At 34.8% G+C, this 22844-nt stretch overlaps 1 protein-coding gene across 1 annotated transcript; it reads right to left on the reverse strand.

Annotated features, from left to right (window-relative positions):
• Positions 1–430: 430 nt before the first annotated feature.
• Positions 431–21482, reverse strand: LOC148950389 (uncharacterized). The gene is made up of 3 exons (XM_089091583.1): positions 21168–21482; positions 5143–5309; positions 431–1776 (listed from the first exon to the last, which is right to left on the reverse strand). The coding sequence occupies exons 1-3, from the start codon at positions 21480–21482 to the stop codon at positions 1248–1250; spliced, it is 1011 nt and encodes a 336-aa protein (XP_088947709.1). The 3' UTR covers positions 431–1247.
• Between the last annotated feature and the right edge of the window lie 1362 nt (positions 21483–22844).

Genomic DNA, 22844 nt, shown 5'->3' on the forward strand with positions numbered 1-22844 from the left:
GCCCGTTTTAACGGGATGATTCAAGACACCACTGTAGAGAAATACAATGCATAGCGTGGTTTTAATTGCGTATAAGATATTAAAAGTTTTGTTTTTTGTTGTTGTTTTTTTTTTTTTTGGGGGGGGGGAAGGTACCTAGGCTAGGTATTCAATATATGCTATGCTTTTCCCCCCCCACCTTATGTGCAAATATATAGCCCAAAATTTGTTTCTAAACTATTATATATTCATCCTATTTTATTTTATTTCATTAGCATTAACCAAACTAGCATTATATAAAAGAGTCCGTTTAATAGAAGAGTACCTTAATTTCTTCCTAGTTTGAGTTTTCAGCCTTCCCACCCAGTAAAAAATCTTCTGACCCCCCCCCCCACACACACACTTGGTCTGATCCTTGTATTATCATGCGCCAAATAATATGTAATAACGATAAGAGATAATATACTTTATTATTATTAGCAAAATAATACAATTTAACTAAATTCTTACTGAATTTGCAATAGCACCAGCAAAAATGGTGATTGGAATCAACCACATTTATCATCGGACATACCGAAGTTGCATACAAAATATTCCAACCAACAGATAAACAAGAAAGTACGAAATTAAATACATACACAATTTGCAAATTCAACAGTTATTTTCCCAATCAAATTATTAAAGTCAATTAGCAAATAAACTTAAAATAGTTCTATTGAATAGTCGAATGATACAAGTAAAAGATGAGAAATTCACATGGAAAGAGTATAAATCTAAGACAACAATTCGACAGGATTTGAGGACAAGAAGTTCAACAAACCTTGAACAGCTAGGCTTACCTTACAGGGATACTTAAAAGATGAATATTAGGCGTGAAAAAAATAACAGCTGGTTAATCTAGATCATCCTTTGAACGAGAATACAGATAAACACCAAACAAAATGATAGTGTCTGGACTGGAATGGAATCCAAGTTTGAAAACATGCATTGACAAAACGTGTGATAAACAGGCGCTTGACAATTTAAAATTCTGCTAAATAACATACACAGCTTTTTTTTAAACTTTGGGAATGGAATTTATTGAAAACCATCATTGTGTATTATTAAAGCAAGCATATATAAATTATTTTGATACCCCGTAAATAAGAAAAAAATAATACTATAGAATAAAAAGCTAAAAAAAATATTTGATTTTATAATTTGTTTCTCAATTCTAAACTCTTCAACATCCCGGTACAACTTAGATAAGAGCTAAACTAATAAATCAACTAAACATCATTAAAAGCCTCTTTCACTCTTATTAATTTCAAGCCTTTGACTGGAAAGCCTAGCCTGTAAGTTCTAAGCTCAAATTGAGGATCAGAATCTGCAAGACACAGATACGAATCTTCAATAAATGAATCGAAAGATTGTATTCCGCTTACATTACCACTATCACCTGAAATCAATCTCTGACGACTCAAAAAGGGAGACGTTTCTCCTTTATGAATGGGAGTTGAAAACGTTAGCCGACGAACAGGTTTTCTTCTTTTTACACTCTTTTGTCCTTCCAATGGCGTCATCATCAAGGAAAAATTGTTGATCATTTCCTCAACATTTTCATTTACTTCTGAAAGAGTTGCATTTTGTGAGTTAGAGACTTGAAACTCTATCGTAAGCAGTCGAGTCCGTCTACATCCCAGTTGGTTATAAACTCGTGTAGAAGCTAATTCTTGGTTTGTAGATAAACAGATGTGCAAGTTTGTTATTGGCACCCTTTTGGCAAAGAATCCCGTGACACCATGGGAAAGTAGTCCACTAGAAAAGACAGTTTTATTTTGGTATGTTACTGTTATATCGATAGAAAATCTATGCTAATGTATTCACATACGTTTCCAAGAAATGTGTCTTGAGCACAGAAGATCTATAGTATGAACTAAGTGGATGTCAAATGATGGTTATGAAAAAACTTACTGATCATCAAGAAAATGCACCAGGCGGTTTAATGTAGAAAAAAATATTGGTCTTTAACCATCGATAGTAGTAATAATGTTAGTAGTAGTAGTGGGATCAGCAGTAAGAATAGTAGTCACAGTAGTTGCAGCTTCAGTATGGACATATTGCCTTTTGATCAGTTGAGCCTCCTTCTTATCATGCCCTGAAAGTTTCAGATTAATAGCTTAAGCTATTCCTGAGATATTGCTGATACACTCTTCTGACAACCTGCATACACATAGTATGTTTTGATTTAGTTTAACATTTAAATTTGCACCTTAATATCATAATAGTAGTAGTTTCAGTAGCACTAGTGGTAGTAATAGAAGAAGCAGTAGTAGCATTAGCAAGAGCATTAGTAGTAGTTTGAACATAGTACCTTGTGTCTTTTTTTTAGTTCAACATCCCCCTCAACATTGCCTGAAAGTTTCAACTTAATACTCTAAGCTGTTCCTGAGATATTTCTGATACGAATTTTGAAAATCTGCAAGTACAACGCGTGTTAAGATTTAGTTCAACTTCCCTCTAAACAATCCCTGAAAGTTTCATCTCAACACCCTCAGCCTCAGCAGTATTAGTAGTTGTAGTAGTAGCATGCGCATAGTGCCTTTTCGCTAGTTCAACATTCCCCTCAACCTGCATTGAAAGTTTCAACTTAATATTAAAGAATAAAAAGTGAAGAAATTAGAATCGAAAACGGGTATTATAAGGCCGACAAAAATACTAGACAAACCCCATTCTCGATCTTCATTTCTTTATGTTTATTCTTTGTTATGGCAGGCCAATGTTGTTACGAAATGACATTCAACTTAGTGCTCTAAGCAATTTTCTGTATATTGCTGATGCATCCTTTTGACAACCTGCATGCACACAGTGTGTTTTTATGTAGCTGCCTCCTAAACATTCCCTGAGAGTTTCACCTTAATACCCTTAGCCTCAGTAATAGTAGTCAAAGTCGTAGTCGCAGCAGTAGTAGTAGTAGTAGTAGGTAGTTATTATTTTCGTTTATTTAATACCAATCATAAAAATACTTAGCATAAACACTTCTCTTCCAAATGCCACAGCATGATATGGAGGAAGAATAATCAAACAAATCCCCAAAAAGAAAAAGAAATAATAATAATTAACACTAACCTCAGAAGGGGGTTGAAAAAATCAAAACATAACTACAACATCATGTACTCTGCTATCACTAACTTAATACTCAACTCCTTCCTTAACACACATCAATCGAAATAAAATACTAATTTTAATGACTTAATACCATTTCAATATATAAATTATGTATCCTATTATGTTGATCATTAAGGTAGTAGCAGTAGTAGTAGTAGTATGCACTTATAGTCTTTCGGTTAGTGGAACACCCTCCTCATATACTCTGAAAGTTTCAATTGAATACCTTAAGCTGTTCCTGAGATATTGGTTATGCACCCTTTTGACAAACGACATGCACATAGTATGTTTTGATTTAATTCAAGATTTCCTGAAATTTTCACCTTAATACCATTAACCTTAATAGTAGTAGTACCAGTAACATTAGTGGTAGCAGTAGAAGTAGTGGTAGTAATAGCAGCATCAGTAGCATTATGTACACAGTTCCTGTTGGTCAGTTCAACATCACTCTTACCATTACCTGAAGTTTCAACTTAATACTCAAAGCTGTTCCAAGGTATTACTGATATGCCCTTTTGACAGCCTGCATGCACATAGGGTATTTTGATTTCTTTCAACTTCTCCCTTAGCATTCCCCTTAAATATTCACATTAATACCCTTAGTCTTAGTAGTAGTCACATTAGAAGTATCATTAGTATAGTAGCAGCAGTAGTAATAGTAGTAGTACATGCACATATTCCTTTCTGGCCAATTGAATATCCTCCTAGTAGATTTTTGGAATAACTTTTGAATAATCTTGCTATAAAATTTCAGATGGATGGGCAAGGGTTTTCTATACATATAGATAGAAAATATATATGATTTTGCTGTTTTGATGTTATACTCAAAGCTGTTCCAAGATATTGCTGATATGCCTTTTTGACAGCCTGCATGCACATAGGGTATTTTGATTTCTTTCAACTTTTCCCTTAGCATTCCCCTTAAATATTCACATTAATACCCTTAGTCTTAGTAGTAGTCACATTAGAAGTATCATTAGTGTAGTAGCAGCAGTAGTAATAGTAGTAGTACATGCACATATTCCCTTCTGGCCAATTGAATATCCTCCTAGTAGATTTTTGGAATAACTTTTGAATAATCTTGCTATAAAATTTCAGATGGATGGGCAAGGGTTTTCTATACATATAGATAGAAAATATATATGATTTTGCTGTTTTGATGTTATACTCAAAGCTGTTCCAAGATATTGCTGATATGCCTTTTTGACAGCCTGCATGCACATAGGGTATTTTGATTTCTTTCAACTTTTCCCTTAGTATTCCCCTGAAATTTTCACATTAACACCCTTAGTCTTAGCAGTAGTCACATTAGAAGAAGTATTATTAGTAGTAATAGCAGCAGTAGTAAAAGTAGTAGTACATGCACATATTCCCCTCTGGCCAATTGAATATCCTCCTCTTCATGCCCTGAAAGTTTTAACTTAATAACTTAATGGCTTAAGGCCTAAGCCATTCCTGAGATACGCCCTTGTAACAATCTGCATGCATATAGCATGTTTTAATTTAATTCAACACTACCCTCAACCTTTCATTAAAGCTTCACCTTAATACCCTTAGCCCTTTTGGAGGCCAAGGATCCATTATAACCCCCCCCCCTTTCTCAATAGCAAATGTAAACAAAGGGCAAATTGCGTGACCTGCAGCCTTGCCCTAAGAGTTGTAGGGGTATTGTCACCCTAGAGGCATAGTTATTGGACCTTTCCATTATGCTGAACAAAATAGCTATCTCAAAATATTAACCAAATGTCTTTGGAGAAAATAGGGCATATGAGGGGGGCTGCTTACCCTCCAATCACTTTCAACTCTTAAAAGGCAATAGAATTTTCAATTTTCAATCAAACGAGCCTTGTCCAAAGTTCCTACAAAAACTCCTTCAATAAAAAGTAAATTGATAAAAGAAACAAAAATATATTGGTTAGATCCCACTGTGCTCTTTACTTAGGCAGTGTGATTGTGCTGCCTGAGATTGGAAAAATTTGATTTTTTACTCATTAATGAAGAAGATTGAAAGTTCACCTTAAGACTTTTGACTGCAATTTCACTGGTGCAATGCTTTCCTTTGGGTTGTTTTCAAGTCTTGGTATTTTTATACAGATACCAGCTTTAGATGATGCAATTGTTCCACCAAGAAATATGTACAGTTTTTCATCGTTTTTGGCAATCTCAAGTCCAGAGTTTACAGCCTAGAATATAAAACAATTTCCTTCAGTAAGAATTTCTTAGAAATGGTACTGATGACCCAAAAAATATGACCTTTTCCGTAAAAACTTTCTGTATCTCACCAAAAATAGTTGCTTTCCAAATGGTAGTTACTTAAGTATTTAATAAGTGATTCAGCAAGCTAATGAACAGGAATTAGACAAACTACTTAAATACTGTTGGTTTCTATGAGTTTAGCCTCTAATATCCACTAGAATGACAAAAATTCAACCTCCAACATTTTTAATAAATTAAATCATGCTTGCATACTGTAGCAATAGACTACTTGACAAATAGTTGAGCACCTACAGTAATTACTTCTTGAACAATACTTTCTTTTATATTTGATTAAAGTCCATTAGCAGGCCAAAGAAAAGCATTGAAGAAAAGATTTTTATATGACTTAGTACTATGGCCTTTAATATCCACGCCAATTTTAACCGCTAATAATCTTAACAAATTAAACTACTGTTAATTTAACAATACTTGGCAAATAAATTAGCATTCTCTTTGGAATAGAATACCGCAGATGGGAGCATCTGTTATTCAACTTCACTATCTTACTGATGTGCTACCTACCATCAGATTGTTTATTTTTTGCACCATTTCTCAGTGTACCTCTGAGTTTAAAGCATTTTGTAAGGGTGCTTGTAAGGGGCATAGTGATGAGACTTAATTTTGGTCAATAAAAATTAGATATTGATATTGCTTACACAAAAGTGACTAATGTTAAAAAGTTTCATACAAGGACTTTACAATGCTCTTTATTTATTCAATATTATTATCATCTAAGTCAAAACATCTATTAAGGTTGAAACCCTATTTATAGGAACCAGCAATTGGTACACTAATGTTATGCAGTTGATCCAAGATACAATCATGTCATTTTCACCAGTGCTATAGAAACTCAGTCCAAAGTGGTGGTACCTGTATCTGGAATGTGGTTGCATCTGAGATGCAATTGTACAGCCCTCACCATAATGCTGGACCATATTGATGAAAATGACAATTCTGTACAAGATTTATAAATTTATCATAAATCTGCAGACAGGGCAGTATCAAGGATTTTTTTTTTCAGGAGGAGGGGGGGGGGGGTGCGAAAGAATTTTTTTGGGCGGAGGGGGTTTGCAAAAAAAACTTTTAAAAACGTATCAGACGTTTGTTTATATTCTTTTTTGTTATGTTTTTACGGGTAGGACAAACATTGGGGGGGGGGGGGATTTGGTTCAAACCCCTTCCCCTAACCCCCCCCCTAGATGCGGCCTTGCCTTCAGATAGATTCTATCATAGGCTTCATAAGATTAGAATACTTGCACCTTTTTTCTAGGCTAGCCCTGAATAAACAATAAATATTTACGTTTTCTATGGAGCTTAGCATAAATTTTTACATTAAAACTTCATTGAAAAAAGGGAAGTTGTAATGAAAAGGATAATCTTGAAGGAGTTCTCTCCTTCTAAATTAGCTAAAATAAAAACATAATTCTTACCTTATGCTGTTAGTACAACTTCATCAAAATTTATCTTATAGGTGCCTTTAATCTAATCATATCTATGTTGGTTTTTGGCTATTTTTTCTAGAATTTCATATTCTTTTATTGATTTTTCTAGTTTGTAATGCATTTTTTTTTTACATTTAGAGTGGAAGAGTTTTGCATAAACTTTTTAATAGCTAATTATTGATTACCTACCTCCTCCCTCCCCCATTGGTAAGAGCAACCACATAGTTATTGAAATGCAGCTCCGTCTAAAGACTGTAACTGATAGATTTGTGAAACTCTATCAGTTATTAAGATTACATATTATCAGGAGGGAATAACATATTATCTTCAAAGATTACATATCTATCAGGAGGGAGCTAGAAATGGCAAACTGGATTATACAATCTCTCACCCATTGCAATTTTCAGGTGAGGAAGGAAGGCACCACTTGCTACCTTCTCATTTATTTTGGACCCATCAACAAATATTTGGAAACGGTTTTTATAAGTAATTGTATTAAGTACAGCAAATTTTTTCTGGACAAAAGCAATGGGGGTTAAATCTTTAGTCCACTTTGAAAAATCAGTATCTATTATGGGGATTGACCAATTCCATGGAGGGGATTGGGGAAAACTAGGTGCAATAGACTTTGAGGGTACAGGGAACCTCTTCTGAATATTGGCATACTCATCTGCAATGCCTCTATACATGGCTTGATTTCTTAAACAATTATGTAGGGTGTTCGATTTATTTCATTCAAATTTTGTGAGATGTTTTATCAATACAAAGCTGCGCCTCTCCCTTATTATTGTTAATCCACTCTCCATAAGCAGAAACTTGGTGCTTGTGGGTTTCCTAAGACCAAATATGAGACCTATTATATCGTCTTGTATTGTTTCAATTGTTTGCATCTGGGTCTTTGCACATGCACCATAGACGATGAGCCCATAGTCAATATGGGGTCTTATATGTGATTTATAAAACTGGAGTAAGGTTTTCTCCTTACATCCCCAGGGTGTAGAAAGAAGTCTTTTTAGTATAATTGTTTTTCTATTGCATTTTTTTACTGAGTTTGAAATGTGGAGGTGGAAATTAAGTTTTTGGTCAATCATGAGACCTAGATAATTAATATGATTATCTTCTGGAATAGTTGTTCCATTTAGAGTTAGTCTTACATTAACATGATTTCGCTTTTGGTGAAATTGGATTATTTTTGACTTGGTAGGTGCAATGGGTAAATCTGAATGTTGAGAGAATTTTTCAGATTGGAAAAGTGACTTTTGCAGATCTGACAGTGCAGTCTCAAATATGTTGCCTGATAACCATGGTATCAAATCATCAGCGTATTTTAGATTCATATGGGCGAGATTCATGTCCCAGAGATACAGCGCAAAAAGGAGGCAGCTGAGGACTGCTCCCCGAGGAAGGTCTTTGGCTATTGTCTTCTGTAGTGAAAAGGCTGAGCCTACCCAAACAAATAAACTTCACAATTCTATGAAAGATTTTATAAAAGATACTAGCTTGGGGGGTAGTCCAAGGTTTCAAAGTTTAATTAAACGGATTTGGTGGTTCACATTGTCATATGCCCCTTCAAAATCTAGGAAAGCTGCAACTAGGACATTATTTTTTGAGAATGATTCATTTATTGCATTTGTTAACAATATGAAAGCATTTGTTGAGGAATGGTGTTTCCTGAAGCCAGTTTGAGTGTAAGGGATCATATTATTTTTTTCCACAAATCAGAGGAGTCAGTAATAGATCATTTTCTCCATTATTTTCCCCATCACAGGAGTAATCAATATAGGCCTATAGGACTCAGGGTTATTTTTGGGTTTATTTTTCTTTAGGATTGGTATGAGGGACAAACATTTCCAGATATTGGGGAACATAGATGAAGCCCAAGCGTGATTATAACAATTTAGAAGTTCCTGTTTGTATGAAGGGGTGAGATTCTTTATCCATGTAGGGTGTATATTGTCATAGTTGCCGCTAGTCTTAGTCATAATATGACGTATTGCGTTGTTCATGTCCTGGATTGAAAATGGGTTCGTTATATTCTCGGATCCTGGGCGAGGTTGGTAACTTGGGTTCATAGGAATTGGGGGTATTTTGCTACAATTGCTTGATGTTAGCTTATTAACAAAAAGAGTGGCAAATAGCTTATCTTTTTCATTATCATTGTCATAATGGGTATTATTATGTATAAGCTCATACAGGAGTGGGTTGGGGGAAGTTTTTTTCCCACATATGTGACTTATGACTTTCTTTACAATTGGATCATGTGATTCACGGAAGAGATTATTTGCAAAATTATTCCAGTAGTTATATTTAGTATTTATTATGGTCCTTTTTAGATTAGATTCTGCTTGTAATTTTTTAAATATGTAGTAGGTGATGTTTTTTTTTAAGAATGTTCTCCTAGCTGTCTTTTTTGTTCTCCATTTATTTTGGCACTCATTTGTCCACCATGCTTTGGGAATATGTCTAGGGAAGGTTTTCCAGGGTGTTGTCCTGGGGATAGCATGATTAGCTGTATTTATTAGTAAAGATGCCAAAACTTCAGCATGCATGTCAGCTGTTGCGTTTGAAATGCATGAATTTTGGGTGAAACTTGTAATTTCATCATTTAGCTTATTTTGGAACATAGGCCAATTTGCTTTAGTGTTGATATATTTGGAGGTATAGGATAGGATTTCAGCAGGTTCGCTTAGGGAGCAAACTATGGAAAAGTGTTCAGTACATAGACTATCAATTTTATTTATATAAATTTTATTCAGAATATTTAAAGAAACAATTTGTAGGTCAATTGTAGAACAACTGCCACCTTTGCGGTTGAAATATGTATTCAGGTTTGGAGGGGTAGCAACAGCTAATTCATTATTATTTGAATTCATATGCTCAATGAACTTATCGGCTTTTTTTGCTTGATTATTCCTCCACAAAAGGCTCTGGGCATGAAAGTCTCCTGAAATAATAATATTTTTCAACATATTAGAATTACTTTTATAAATGAAAAAATCCATTGCATCTGTGGTTTGGCCTTAGGGTTATAAAAGCTTATTATGTAAGTTTTGTATTATTGAGCCAAACACAGATACCAATTGTATCAACATCATTTACAAAATCAGGAAAGTTGATCGCACATAATTTTATTTTATTATTAACCATTAAAGCTACTCCCCCTCGTTTTCTCTCTGATGATCTATCCTTTCTCAGGATAGTATATCCCAGAGACTTAATTTGTTGATTTTGGGTTAAATGAGTTTCCTGGAGGCAAGCAATATCAATGGATTTATTATCCATAAAAGATATTAGTTCATTCAACTTATTTTCTAAAAGTGATCTTACGTTCCACTGGATATTGATGTGTTGTGTTGTTGTTTTATTTTTCATATGACTGTGTATCAATTTGCAGCTTTGTTAATAGTAAAGCAAGATCTTTTTTTTGCTTGAATGAGCATATGATTAGGGATGTAGATTTTTGCCAATTCTGCAATGACTTTTGTTTTCTGTTGTTTTTGTATATTCATGGCGTGAAGTGCATTGCAGTTTAGAATGAATAAGCATATATTTGGGGTTTGCATGTTTGGCTGTGCATCCAGTTTGTCAGTTAAGGGATTAATTCCTGGTAGCGTTTCTGGTTTGTTTCTTGTTGGGAGGGGGTGCCAGGCCGACCTCATCTCACTAGGCAAGGAGGCTTGTTGGCTTGGTGATTCTTTCTGATAGAGATGTGAGCTGGGGGGCTTAAAGGATGGTGTTTTGTAAGGAGTACTTGATGCATTGGGAGTGTTTGACTTGAAGTTTTATCTGATTTCAATATAGGTTTTATTTGGTGCGATTGGGCAGCATTTGCGTCCATAGCTGCAAAAGGGTATGGAATGGCCTTCTCTGTTGCTATTTAGAGTGTTAGTGCTCTTTTCTTATATGCAGGGCATTAAGATTTATTGGTGGATTCATGTGAGCCTTTACAATTGATACATGTAGGCTGAGTGTTGTTGCTAGTTGTCAAATCTTTAGGATGGGAGCCTTTACAATTACTACAGGCTAGGAGAATTTCATTGCATTTATTTGTTGTGTGTCCCAGTTTCAGACACAGTTTCAGACAACAAATCAGTTGGGCCAGATACGTTACATCTATTCTTCTGAAAGAAGTCACTGAAACTACCACCAAACCACTCACCCAATTATTCAAATTTTTGCTCTATACCAAGGAAGTCTCAACAGACTGGAAAACAGCATTTGTCACCCCTTTGTTCAAGAAGGGAAATAAAGCCGGATCAGAAAATTACAATCCCATAAGTGTTACTCCTGTTATGTCTAAAATCTTGGAAAGAGTGGTAAATGACTCTGCCATGAAGCATCTCAAACTTAATGTGATACTATTGCCCAGCCAACATGGATTTTAACCAAGAAAGTCAGTAGAAACAAATTTAACCTTTTTGGTTTTTTATTTCTTTTTCATTGGCTCTAGTTTTTGAAAGTATAATTCCCATTATTTTAGAAGGATTTCAAAAACCTTATAAAACAGGACTGAGTAAAGGAGAGATACTTAAAGCACTTTCAATGTGCCTCATTTCAGCAGCAGAATTATTTCTGAACACTTTACTTTTTATGACATAAAGACTAAAAAGGTCACCAAAGACCAGTGCTATTTGGAGAGATGGTGGAGGTAGGTACTCCAAATTCCCTTCTTGGGGATTACTGAGGCTCTAAAACTGCTGCTGGGAATTTTATTCACATAACTCAACTACTTCCTAAGATAGACAAAAGCCCCTCATCTAGAACTTCACAGCGAATATTATTTTGAAAGAGCATCATTAGAGAAAAAATAGTGGGTTACTACTTTTTTATTATTGTGTTTCTATCAGAAGAGATGCTTTTCTAGAAGGTCACCTATATTTGAAACAGGCTTGTATGATAATAAACCAAAACATTTTTGGTTTGTCTTGATGTTGACGAGCAGGCTTATATACAGCCAAATTCTTGATTCAGGCTTGGTTGCCAGCCAAACTTAACTGTACCTACTTTCCAAGATTGCAAAAAATTGCTTTTCTAAAATTTTACCCTACTCTTTTATTGTTATAGCGGGTATCAGTGTACAATAAAGCCTGTTAAGAATGGAACATGTTAAGAGAACAATTCTTTCTTCATAATATACAGTAAAATTGTAGTTGATCATTCCTAAAAGCACTTTTATTTACTTTACCCCCACTCCCCCTAATGTGCATATAGTGCTTTGTATAAACATAGAATTGGGGATGTTAAGAAGAAACATGATAAGAAAAAAATTTCTTACTTCATAATAGGCTTATGCAAAAAATTGCAGTTGACACAGTTGACTGCAATTCCACTGTAATTCCCCTCCCCCTAATGTGCAAATATATTTGCATGGATTTGGACATTTTGATTGATGATGGTTTGGTTATACTGTTTTGTCCTAGGTAATTGGATAGACGAGTAAGGCTAAAACCTCGTTCAAGTGCACATTTATCTCAATTGATGGATTAGGATGACAGTCCTTTTCTTCTTCTTCTCTCTCTCTCTCTCTCCTTTTTTTTTAAGCCAAGTAATTACCCCTAAAACATTATATAGCCTAAATTATGCATTTTCCATGCATCACTCCTGTTTCAACCTATGTACCTGTAAACTGGATCAACTGTGATTAATTCAAAAAACAGAAAACACGTGGAAAATTTATAATTTTTCTATATATTTTCACATTTGGGGGAGGGGGAGGGGGTAAATTACAGTGGAATTGAAAAAAAAAATGTGTTAACTAAAATTTTTCTGCATCTTATGAAGCATAAACAGTTTTCCTTTATCATGGGCACCCATAAGGGGTAGGGGGCATGACAGGGGGGTGGGCCAGCCCCCTCCCCCTGGCTGAATGACAGTGCCTCACATTTTTTTTAAGATTTCTCTATACAGCATTGAAAGTGCCAATTAGACCAGGTAAATTAAAAATATGCTTCCTAAAAAATTGTCAAAAGTGGAAAGTGCTTAATCACGTTTTGGGGGTCCCAAATAAAGAGTCCTGTAATTTTGTGGCAAATTCTGACTTCTGCTTAAGTTTTGAGGGTCAAAAAGGCATGCAATGTTTGTATTTTTCTTTAGTTTTTCAGTTTCAGTTTTTAATCTTCATTTTATCTATACATGTTCTTGTTTAAATCTACAGAAATAAGGTTGCATGGCATTCAGGCCTTCCACTATCCCCAAATTTTTGTTGGTTAATAATCCCAAATAATGGTAGGCTAGTGTGAAGAAAAAGAATAAGTAACTTTTGTATGATTTGTTGCCCATAGCTGTGTCCAGGCATTAGATGGCCTGATATAAAAATGAGACTACAATAAGTACTGTATTTGGAACATGCACAACAGCAGGGGTGGTGGGAAGAGTGGGGGTTAATTGGTGACTATATAGTAATTATGAGGTAACCAATAGAAAGGAAAGCATAGTAAACTTTCCATGAGGAAGGAGGTTTCTGGGGGATGAGATTTTAAGGGAAAATTTTACACTGGGAGGATTTGCCAGAATTCCTAAACAAAATTCTTTTATTTGTCTTAACTTTCTCTTGGTCAACCCAATCTTATGCATGGAGATGTCAAGAGTAATTTTCCCAAGTTTTTTTTTTCATCTGAAAGTAAACATAAGGAGCAACATAAAAACAAACAAAATTATTACATATATGAGGCAGGTTGTCCTCTCTTCAACACCTTGTTCTTTTCACTGAAGTTTGAATTTAGTCCTGATTCTGTAAGAACAACTTCTGGAACATAATTGTCATTCAATTAGAGCAATAAGATTTAAAAGTACTAAAAAACTTTAGCATCAATAGTTGGGATTGAATTTTCATGGAATTACAAGAAACCTGTAATTTACTGGTAATTGAAATCAGAACACCTAGGACAACCACAAGAAAAACTTGTTGTTCAAACAATTCTATAACTAATCCAATAGATTACTATAGGTTAGCTGGTTTTATTCCTTATTTGGACTTGTTTATTGTATCACTTGAACCAAGATTCAATGGCCACAATAAAACCCTGTTCAAAAAACTTCTTATTCATCCCAAAATTTTAAAAAACATGGAGAAGGATACATTTGTTTATGCTATGAAAGATCTATCAAAATTCTTTGATAATGAAAATTTAGAAGTAGAAGAAAGAACCTGGTACAATATGTGGAAAAGCAAAGACTGTGGGGAGTAAGTGAAGCTCATTCATTCTCCAAAACTACATTTCTCCCTTCAATTATGAGAGCCTTTGTTAACCATCTGACCATCCTGCCAACAATATGTACTGTCAAGAGATCCTTTAACACCAAGAGGCAAGTAAAAACATGGCTGAGGAGCACTATGAGTAAAAAACACATATCAAGTTTGTGCTTATTAAGTATTCACAGGTATAGGATACAAGAGCTCCATTTGAAAGAGCTGGCTATAGGCAAATTTTCAAGAACAGAAGTAAAATCTACAATTTGCTTTTCTTAAGTTTTAATTTTGTGATTTATAAATCATATGTAAGTTTCTTTTCATAAGTTAATAACTTTTTTTTAAGATTTGAAAAAATCCAGATCTTAAAATTCATTTTTTTTTTATTAGCGTTTGTGATTGGTGTAAATGTAGTCTACTACATGAGGATGCTTGTTAAGAAAACAATTCTTACTTCATAATATTCAGAATAATCCTAGTTAACATATTTTTCCTGCAGGGGAACCTTTATCTGCACTTTTTTCACTGTTGTACAATTTTTTTTAACAAAATTGTGAAAAATAAACATAGATTTGACTGCATTTATCTGTTTTTAAATAGTCTACATGAGAAAATTAAACACCATCACTGCCATCTACCAAAAATATATTAATAGACAAACATTGGTAAATTAGGTTAGGTTAGATTAGCTAGATTGTTCTTGGGTGATTGTTTTATTGACAATTTTTCAGACTTGGAAAATAGACATAAATATTGAAAAACCTGAATATAGTTATCAAAGTGAAGATGAAGGTTCTCCCACTAGAAAATATGTTAACTAGGATTATTTTGCATATTATGAAGTAACACTTGTTTTCTTAACATTTCTCCTTATGTATTGGACTGGTCTTACATTTACACCTTTGTGATTATGTTGCAAACTCCAATTTTACTTATGTGGTTCACAACAGAAAATGTCACTAATAGGGCAAATGTGAATTTTAGTGGAGCCCACCAATTTTGGCAAAAATTTTCTGCCACCACTGTGTTTTTTGTTTTTGTTGGTTTTGAACACAAGCCCAATACCAAAATTACTTTTTTAAAGGGAAAATCATGTGTTTTTACAATAAGGTGCTTTCTAATGAAAATAATAAAGTATATACAGATATTCAAGAACATAAAGTATTATTCATAGCCCCCCCCCCCCAAAAAAAAAATTATTTTAGTTTCCTTCTTAACAGCCTTAATTCTAGGCTAATACCTAGAGCCAAACTATATATTTCTATTCATTTTAAAATGCATAACTCTTTTTACCCTCTTTTGTTCCAACTTATGTTCCAACCCATAAATTGAAACAACATTGACAGTATCAAGAAAGAAAGAAATGTATGGGACAAATGATTAACTACATTTTTTGGTAACTATTGAGCAGTTCATATTACTGACCTAAAAATAAGTGTGAACATACTACTAGATGACATTTTTTATGCTCTTTCTGAATATAATAATCAATTTTCTTGCAAATTCAATTTTGAGTGCTTTTAGGACCCTTACCTTAAATCGCATTGTCCAGAGAAATAAGGAAAGATCCTGTAGAGTCGCTGGTCAGTGACGATGGAGAGTCACTGGTTCGGCGGCGTCCCACTCTGTTTCCCATGGTTTGGTGGACCAATTCTTATCAATGGTAATCTTGAATGCATTGACAGAGGGAGTGGTGACAGCTGCATTGGGAAGACTGTTCCAGAGGCCCACCACTCTATTGGAGAAGTAGTGGTTGCGGAGTCTGCTGTGAGCTCTCTTCCTGAGCAGCTTCTTACTATGCCCTCTTGTCCTGAATGATTCGTCGACTTGGAAAGGACTCTGAGAAGAGGGATCGACATGCAGTAGCTTGTAAGCCATAATGACATCGCCCCTCTGCCGTCTGTAGACGAGTGTCGGGAGCTGTAGTTTGTTCAGGCAAGATAGATAGTCGAGGTTCATGCATCCATCAATAGCTTTGGTTGCACTCCTTTGAACAGACTCTATTTTCTGTTGATCACTCTTATTCAGAGGCATGACAACACACATCCCAAACTCCAGCAATGGTTATATGAAACCCTTGTGCAGCTTCGGCATGACTTTAGATGATTTGCTGTGTACTGTATGGTTAATTATTCCGAGGGTCTGAGATGATTTGGCAACCGCTGTTTGTGTGTTTGTTGAATTTTAATTCTTCATCGACAACTATTCCCAAGTCTCTCTCAGCTACCGAGAAACCAATCGATTGTCTAGAGCCATCCCCCCACTCATATGGTACTGCCACTTCTCATTCTTTTTCCCGAAATATACCGCCTTGCACTTCTGGATGTTAAACTCAAACTTCCATTGGCAGGCCCAAAGGGAAAGTGCATCCAGGTCTTCCTGTATGGTGGCTCTAGTTGCTGTCGACTCCGCGGGCCCAATAAGCTTTGAATCATCAGCATAGAGGCTCATCTTATTTCTTACAGCCCGTGGAGCATCATTAGTGTAAATATTGAAAAGTGTTGGGCCCAAGAATGTTCCCTGGGGCACGCCACTATCAACACCAGCAACTTCTGAGAAAAACTATTGCCCGTTATCCCCAAACACTCGAACTCTCTGCTTTTTTCCTGAGAGGAACTGCATCACCCATTCAACAACCTCCACATGGATCCTGATAGCTAAAAGTTTAACCTTCAAAGGATAATGGCAAACATTGTCAAAAGTCTTTGGAAAGTCTAGTAAAATCATATCAACAGGGATACCCTGGTCTAGCAGTTCGGTGACACATTCATATGCGTCAATAAGATTTGTCTCGACCGAGCGTCCAGATCTGAATCCATGTTGGCTATCGGTAAGTAGTTTATTGTCAATCAGGTGTTTCATAACAGCAGTGTTTGCAATTCCTTCAAGGATTTTACTGACTGTCGAGGTGATGCTAATAGGTCGGTAATTGGCAGCACAGTTCCTGCTTCCACCCTTGTGAACAGGTGTAATTTTCGCATTTCTCCAATCTTGAGGTACTTTTTTCGTGTCAAGAGACTTCTGGAACAGTTTTGCTAGGGGGAGGGCAAGCTCCGCATGAGCCTCTTTCAAAGTTCGAGGGTGTACCCCATAAAGGCCAACTGACTTATTTGGGTTCAATCTTTTGAGCCATGATTCAACATTCAAAGTGCCGACAGTAATAATTTGCATTGGTTCCTGAATATCATATTCTGGCATTTGTGGCAAGGGGTCATTATCTGGAGGTGTAAAAACTGACTTGAACTGCTGGTTCAGAGCTTCAGCTATATTTCCAGGGTTGCTTATGGTATTCCCATTAACTGAGAGTTCGGTTACTGAATGTCTTCCGGGCTTTTGAGTGGAGGCATACTTCCAAAATTTCTTTAGATTTGTTTTCAATGCTGAAGCTAAAGACTCCTTATACTTGCTAGTAACTTCTCTTGTAAGGTAGCAGACTTTGTTTTGTATTTGTTTGAATTTGTCATGATTAGCCTGCGTTGGGACGTCCTTGTACCTTCTCTAGAACTTCTTTTTCTTCCAGACTGCTAGCTTGATTTCTCGTGTGATGAAAGGGAGCGTTCTTGGTCTTCGTTTCCAAGTGGTTGTTGGGTGTTTTGTGATTGTCTCACTGAGGACCCTTTTCATCTCAAGCCAAGCTCCCTCTACATTATTCTTTTCGACAAAAGACCAATCTTGGTTAGCCAAATCTTGCCTGACCTTGTTGTAATTTGTAAATACATGTTTTCTAAGATTATTTGTCTGTGGGTACAACTTTAGTCGACAAGTTATGGCTGTATGGTCGCTTGCGCCAAAATGTGGCTCTGAGTCTATACTTTGGATTGCCTCCTCATCTTTGACAAATAGGAGATCTAAGAGAGATGGGTTCTGACCTTCTCTGTACCTATTTAGAAAATCGATTGTCTGGTACAATGAATAATCTTTTAGGCATTCCAGGAGTGTGCCAGTCTGGTCATTGTTATCTCCTGTAGCAGCATAACCACTAATCCATTGGATCTGAGGCAGGTTGAAGTCTCCAACAATTACAATATTATGGCAAGGACAACTCATCACCGAACTTATAGAATTTGCAATCGCGAGGTGAGAACTTTTCTGACAGGGAGAGCTTGGGCTTCTATAAATACAACCTATAATTAAGGGGTGACCCTTTAGCTCAATTTTATCCAGACCTGCTCCACCCACGACTCATACTGACAACCAAGATTAAGGTGTCCCACCTTCAGTGATGATTTGACATACAGGACAATTCCTCTTCCTTCTGGTTTCAACAGGTTTTAAATTATTCTGAATCCAGTAATCAGGATTTGTAAATCATTCAGTGGCACTAAAGTATACTTTGGTTTAACTTCAGTGAAGGCAATCACACTCACTTCAGGTCTTGCCAAAACTACAGTTTTTATTTCGTCCTTTTTTGTGGTGATGCAATCCACATTACTGTAAAGCATTAATAGTCCGTCTTCATTTTCAGTATGGGCATCACCAATATCACTAAATTCCGACTCACAAGATTCGAAAGTGGAACTATCCAAAGGTTCTCTGCTAAGATTACTTGATAATGCACTTGCAAACGATTCATCATTATTGATCTCAAATGTGGGGCTTGCATTTGAATCACTCACACTAAAGTTTCTATGTACAGTACTATTTACATTGTTTTGACAGGCATCAACTCCTAGATCTCCATCACCTGTGACCCCAGCACAGCTGGAGGCTGCTGGAAGTTTTTGGGACAATCTTGTTGCCTTTAATCACAATATTTGATTCACCACCTGCCCGCCTTCTGTATAGTTCTTCATATAACTTCTGCCTTTTGTCATGGTCTGTTTTCAATACATCATTTCTGAACTGAACTGCCCTTTTTTCTCAAAAGATTTCTGGAGAATCAGCTTCTTAATGAAATTAATAATTTCATTCTATATTTTTTGGATATAAAAATGGGTTATAACATTTGTTTTTGAACTTACTATTTCATTATAAACCCATTTTGTAAAAGTTGTATAATTCACAAACATTGATCTGTCAAGATTAAGTTAAATAAAAAAAAATTCAAAACGAATCTGCCACTAGATGCTATTTTTTATGCTCTTGCTGAATATTATAATCAATTTTCTTGCAAGTTCAATTTGAGTCTTTTTAGGACCCTTGAAATTAATAATTTCATTCTATATTTTTTGAATATAAAAATGGGTTATAATATTTGTTTTTGAACTTACTATTTCATTATAAATTCATTTTGTAAAAGCTGTATAATTCACAAACATTGATTTGTCAAGACTAAGTTAAATAAAAAAAAATCCAAACAAGTCTGCCATGTTTTCTTCTTATTCTGTTAGGCTGCTTAAAAACTGCCATATCACCTATATGGCAACAAATATCAAAGCCAACAGAAGAAACATGGTGAATGAAAAAATGGAGAAATAGTTTTGAATTTTTTATCCAGATAAATTATGACAAATCAATGCCTGTGGATTATATAAAGGTAAAATACTACTTAGCTACTTTTGACTATCTTGGAATGGGGTTAGGTTCAGAAAATGAAACTTTCAGGGATGGATCTACAGGCTAAAGTATGTCCTGGGAAGGTATTTTTAAGTACCTACCTCCACTCCTTCTCCCTCTAGAGGGTCCTGAAATTTGCCTACATGACAGGTTTCTTTTTCTCTGGCTTTAGCTCTGAAAATACAATTTCAGTTATTTGAGCCTAATTTTAAGCCATATCAAGGTTTTATTTCCAAAACTTAGGAATATTTTGCATATCTTTAAAACCTTATAAATTGGGATTGAGCAAAGTTGTGAAGCTGAAAACAATTTTGTTGTACTTCATTTAAGCAGAAGATCTATTTTGCAAGATTTCACTTTTATAACCCACATATTTTTAAAGGTCAGGACCCTCTAGAGAGAGAAGGAGTGGAGGCAGGTACTTCAAAATGCCTTCCCAGGACATGCTTTAGCATGTAGACCCATCCCTGAAAGTTTTTTCCTAACATAACCCCTTTCCAAGATATTCAAAAGTAGCTAAAGTAGAATTTTACCTATATAAATTTAAAAACATGGATTTTAAAATGAAATAACAAGTTTGAAACCAATGTTTTAACCCTTCTTATATCAAACAGCATAAAAGGAAATTATCATATTCAAGGGTCCAAAAAAGTCTTAAAACTGAATTTGCAAGAAAAGCAGGTCAATATTTACCAAATCATATTATTGAGTTAGGAATAAAGTGAATACACCATTTGATGCCTTTTTTATGCTGATTACAAATATAACAATCATTTCTATGGGAAATGAATTTTAGCCCCCCCCCCTATATATGCAAATTCAGGGTATATATTTCTACATTAGGGGGGGTGGGGGTAAAGTTTAAACTTACCTTCCATTTACATCAAAAATAAAATTTGCCCCCCCCCCAAATATAGAAATATATACCCTGAATTGGCATATATAGGGGGGGGGGATAAAATTCATTTCCAATAGAAGTTATTGTTATATTTGTAATCAGCATAAAAAAAAGGCATCAAATGGTATATTTCACTTTATTTAAAACTCAATAATATGATTTGGTAAATATTGACCAAAAAGCAATTATTATATTCAGAAAGAGCATAAGAAATGGTGGTAAAGTTTTACCAAATCATATTATTGATTTAGGACTAAAGTGAATATAACATTTGATGCCTTTTTTATGCTGATTATTAATATAATAATCATTTCTATTGGAAATGAATTTCATCCCCCCCTATATATGCCAATTCAGGGTTAGGTTAGGTATATATATATAGGGGGGTGGGCTGAAATTCATTTCTGATAGAAATGATTATTATATTTGCAATCAGCATAAAAAAGGCATTGAATGGTGTATTCACTTTATTCCTAACTCAATAATATGATTTGGTAGAACTTTACTGAAATGGCATCTAGTGGTATGTTCACTTTAGTTGTAGGTCAATAATACAAACTGCTCAATATTTAGGCCTACCCATTTTTTCTGCATGTTATGGAGCAAGAGTTGTTTTCTAAACATGTTATCTTCTCAACAGGCCTAATTGTAGACTGTTATCTCATAGTAATTTGTTCAGAAGAGGTCATGCACAAGGCCACTAGGCCTACAAGACCATGTTTCTATTCATGCTAGACCTAGTTTACCAAAAGTAACATACATCAAATAAACTCTCCATGTTTTCTATGTATGAAGCTATTTTGTTGGTATTTCTTTCTTTGATCCTTGCATTTTTCCTCCTTTTCCTCAGATTAAATTTATCTCCTGTATCAGACAAATCTTTAGGCACAACTGTTAGGCTGTTCTTGGCTTCCTTTATCATCTTAAGTGAATCATAATTCTGTGAGGGTGGTATTTGAGATTTTTGGACAACAACAAATTTTATAATATTTTTCACTAAAAGAACAAAATCTTGGTGTAATGGAGCTTTTTCAATATCAATGGTAACAATTGCATCCTGAGGAATAGCGGTCATGTCTTCTTAATTTGAATTTTAAGACTTACAAAAAGAACGACCTTTTGAACGACAAATCCACAGTAAAAATCCTTGATCATTTCTTGATAACCGACCTGCTTTAAAATACTTGAAATATATGTAGTATATATAATTTTTTTACTCTAATTTAATAATAAAACTTCAAGAGGTTTTTTTCAATTCGAGTTTCTTCAATTGCCGTCAGTTTAGGAACTCAACGGCTTGTGGTTTCTAGTTGCTATGGCAATAAGTAAGTTTTGTTAATAAGGCTTAGTCCTACAAAATGAACCAAGAAGAAAATGAGATATCACTTATTGCTTTGGCTGAGGTTATAATTTAGTTGTGAAGCAAATCTTTGTTTTACTTTACACACATTTTTCATTATGCCCATGGATGTGAAAGTTTTTTCCCATCTATTGTTTATGAAAAAATAATGCTAGTGCTCATAGGTGTAACTACTCTTTATATCCTTACCATTAAGTTCAAATAGATCGAAATTAAATTATTGAGATTAAGGACTTTTCCTTTTTCACTCATTTCTTTCATTTACGCTAGGGTTATGAATTTAAAATAATTATTCTCTTTTGAGCACTAAACATTTTTGGCAAATGCATTATAACCTACCTCGACAAAATTGTTTCCAATACTTGACTATGCTTGTAGAAAAATACTTTTAGTGGTCTCAAGCTAATTAATTAATGATATAAAATAGTTTATGACAGGTCAGCTCAAAATAATCCGTGGTATCTCAGAAATAGTTTCGTTTTGGAATTTTTATCTTTTGCGCAGTCTCAACTTAACAATGTTAGCTCTGTTCTGCTAATTCAATTCTTCAGCTTAGTGCTGATTTCATATTGCATCTTACTTTAAATAGTTTAAAGACTTTTTCCACAAAAGAAGTTTTTCAAAGTAAAATAAAGAGCTACATTAAACCAAAGACGACAGAAATAAAGCCAAATAACAATTTGCGCGTAAAATAAGCATTAATGGCTATCAATAAATCAATAAAACCCAAAACGAACGAAATTGTAACAATTAATCAAACCAAACTAAAAACAAGCTCATTTGCAAAAACGTCATTTGCACTTTACTAGTAATAATTTTATTTCGAGCTTTGTTTTTTTATTGGTCGCAAAATTAACAAAGAAGAAAGGAAACCCCCATAATAGTACCATAATAGATACGCTCTTTCGACAGGCTGAATACATAAAGTTGAAAGTTTCAACATAGTTCATATTTTAATATTCCCAACAACATGCCCTAAAATTATATCTTACCGAAATATGTCACAGACTTCCGTTTAACAATGTGGATATACAAATTGTCTCCCGAGTTAGTTTTACACCCTCTGCAATTTCCTTG

Source organism: Artemia sp. Qi Xiang Cuo, chromosome 7, assembly GCF_049724085.1.
Source record: "Artemia sp. Qi Xiang Cuo chromosome 7, ASM4972408v1, whole genome shotgun sequence".
NCBI classification, from domain to species: Eukaryota; Metazoa; Arthropoda; class Branchiopoda; order Anostraca; family Artemiidae; genus Artemia; species Artemia sp. Qi Xiang Cuo.

What these genes read in the sequence shown, in the direction of transcription:
- LOC148950389 (XM_089091583.1), bottom strand. Translation starts at nt 21,482, where the DNA reads ATGACCGCTATTCCTCAGGATGCAATTGTTACCATTGATATTGAAAAA. An exon ending in ACATGGAGAGTTTATTTGAT is followed by an intron (nt 5,310 to 21,167) that starts GTATGTTACTTT and finishes TTTATATTCTAG; the next exon opens with GCTGTAAACTCTGGACTTGA. An exon ending in TTGCAGTCAAAAGTCTTAAG is followed by an intron (nt 1,777 to 5,142) that starts GTGAACTTTCAA and finishes TGTCTTTTCTAG; the next exon opens with TGGACTACTTTCCCATGGTG.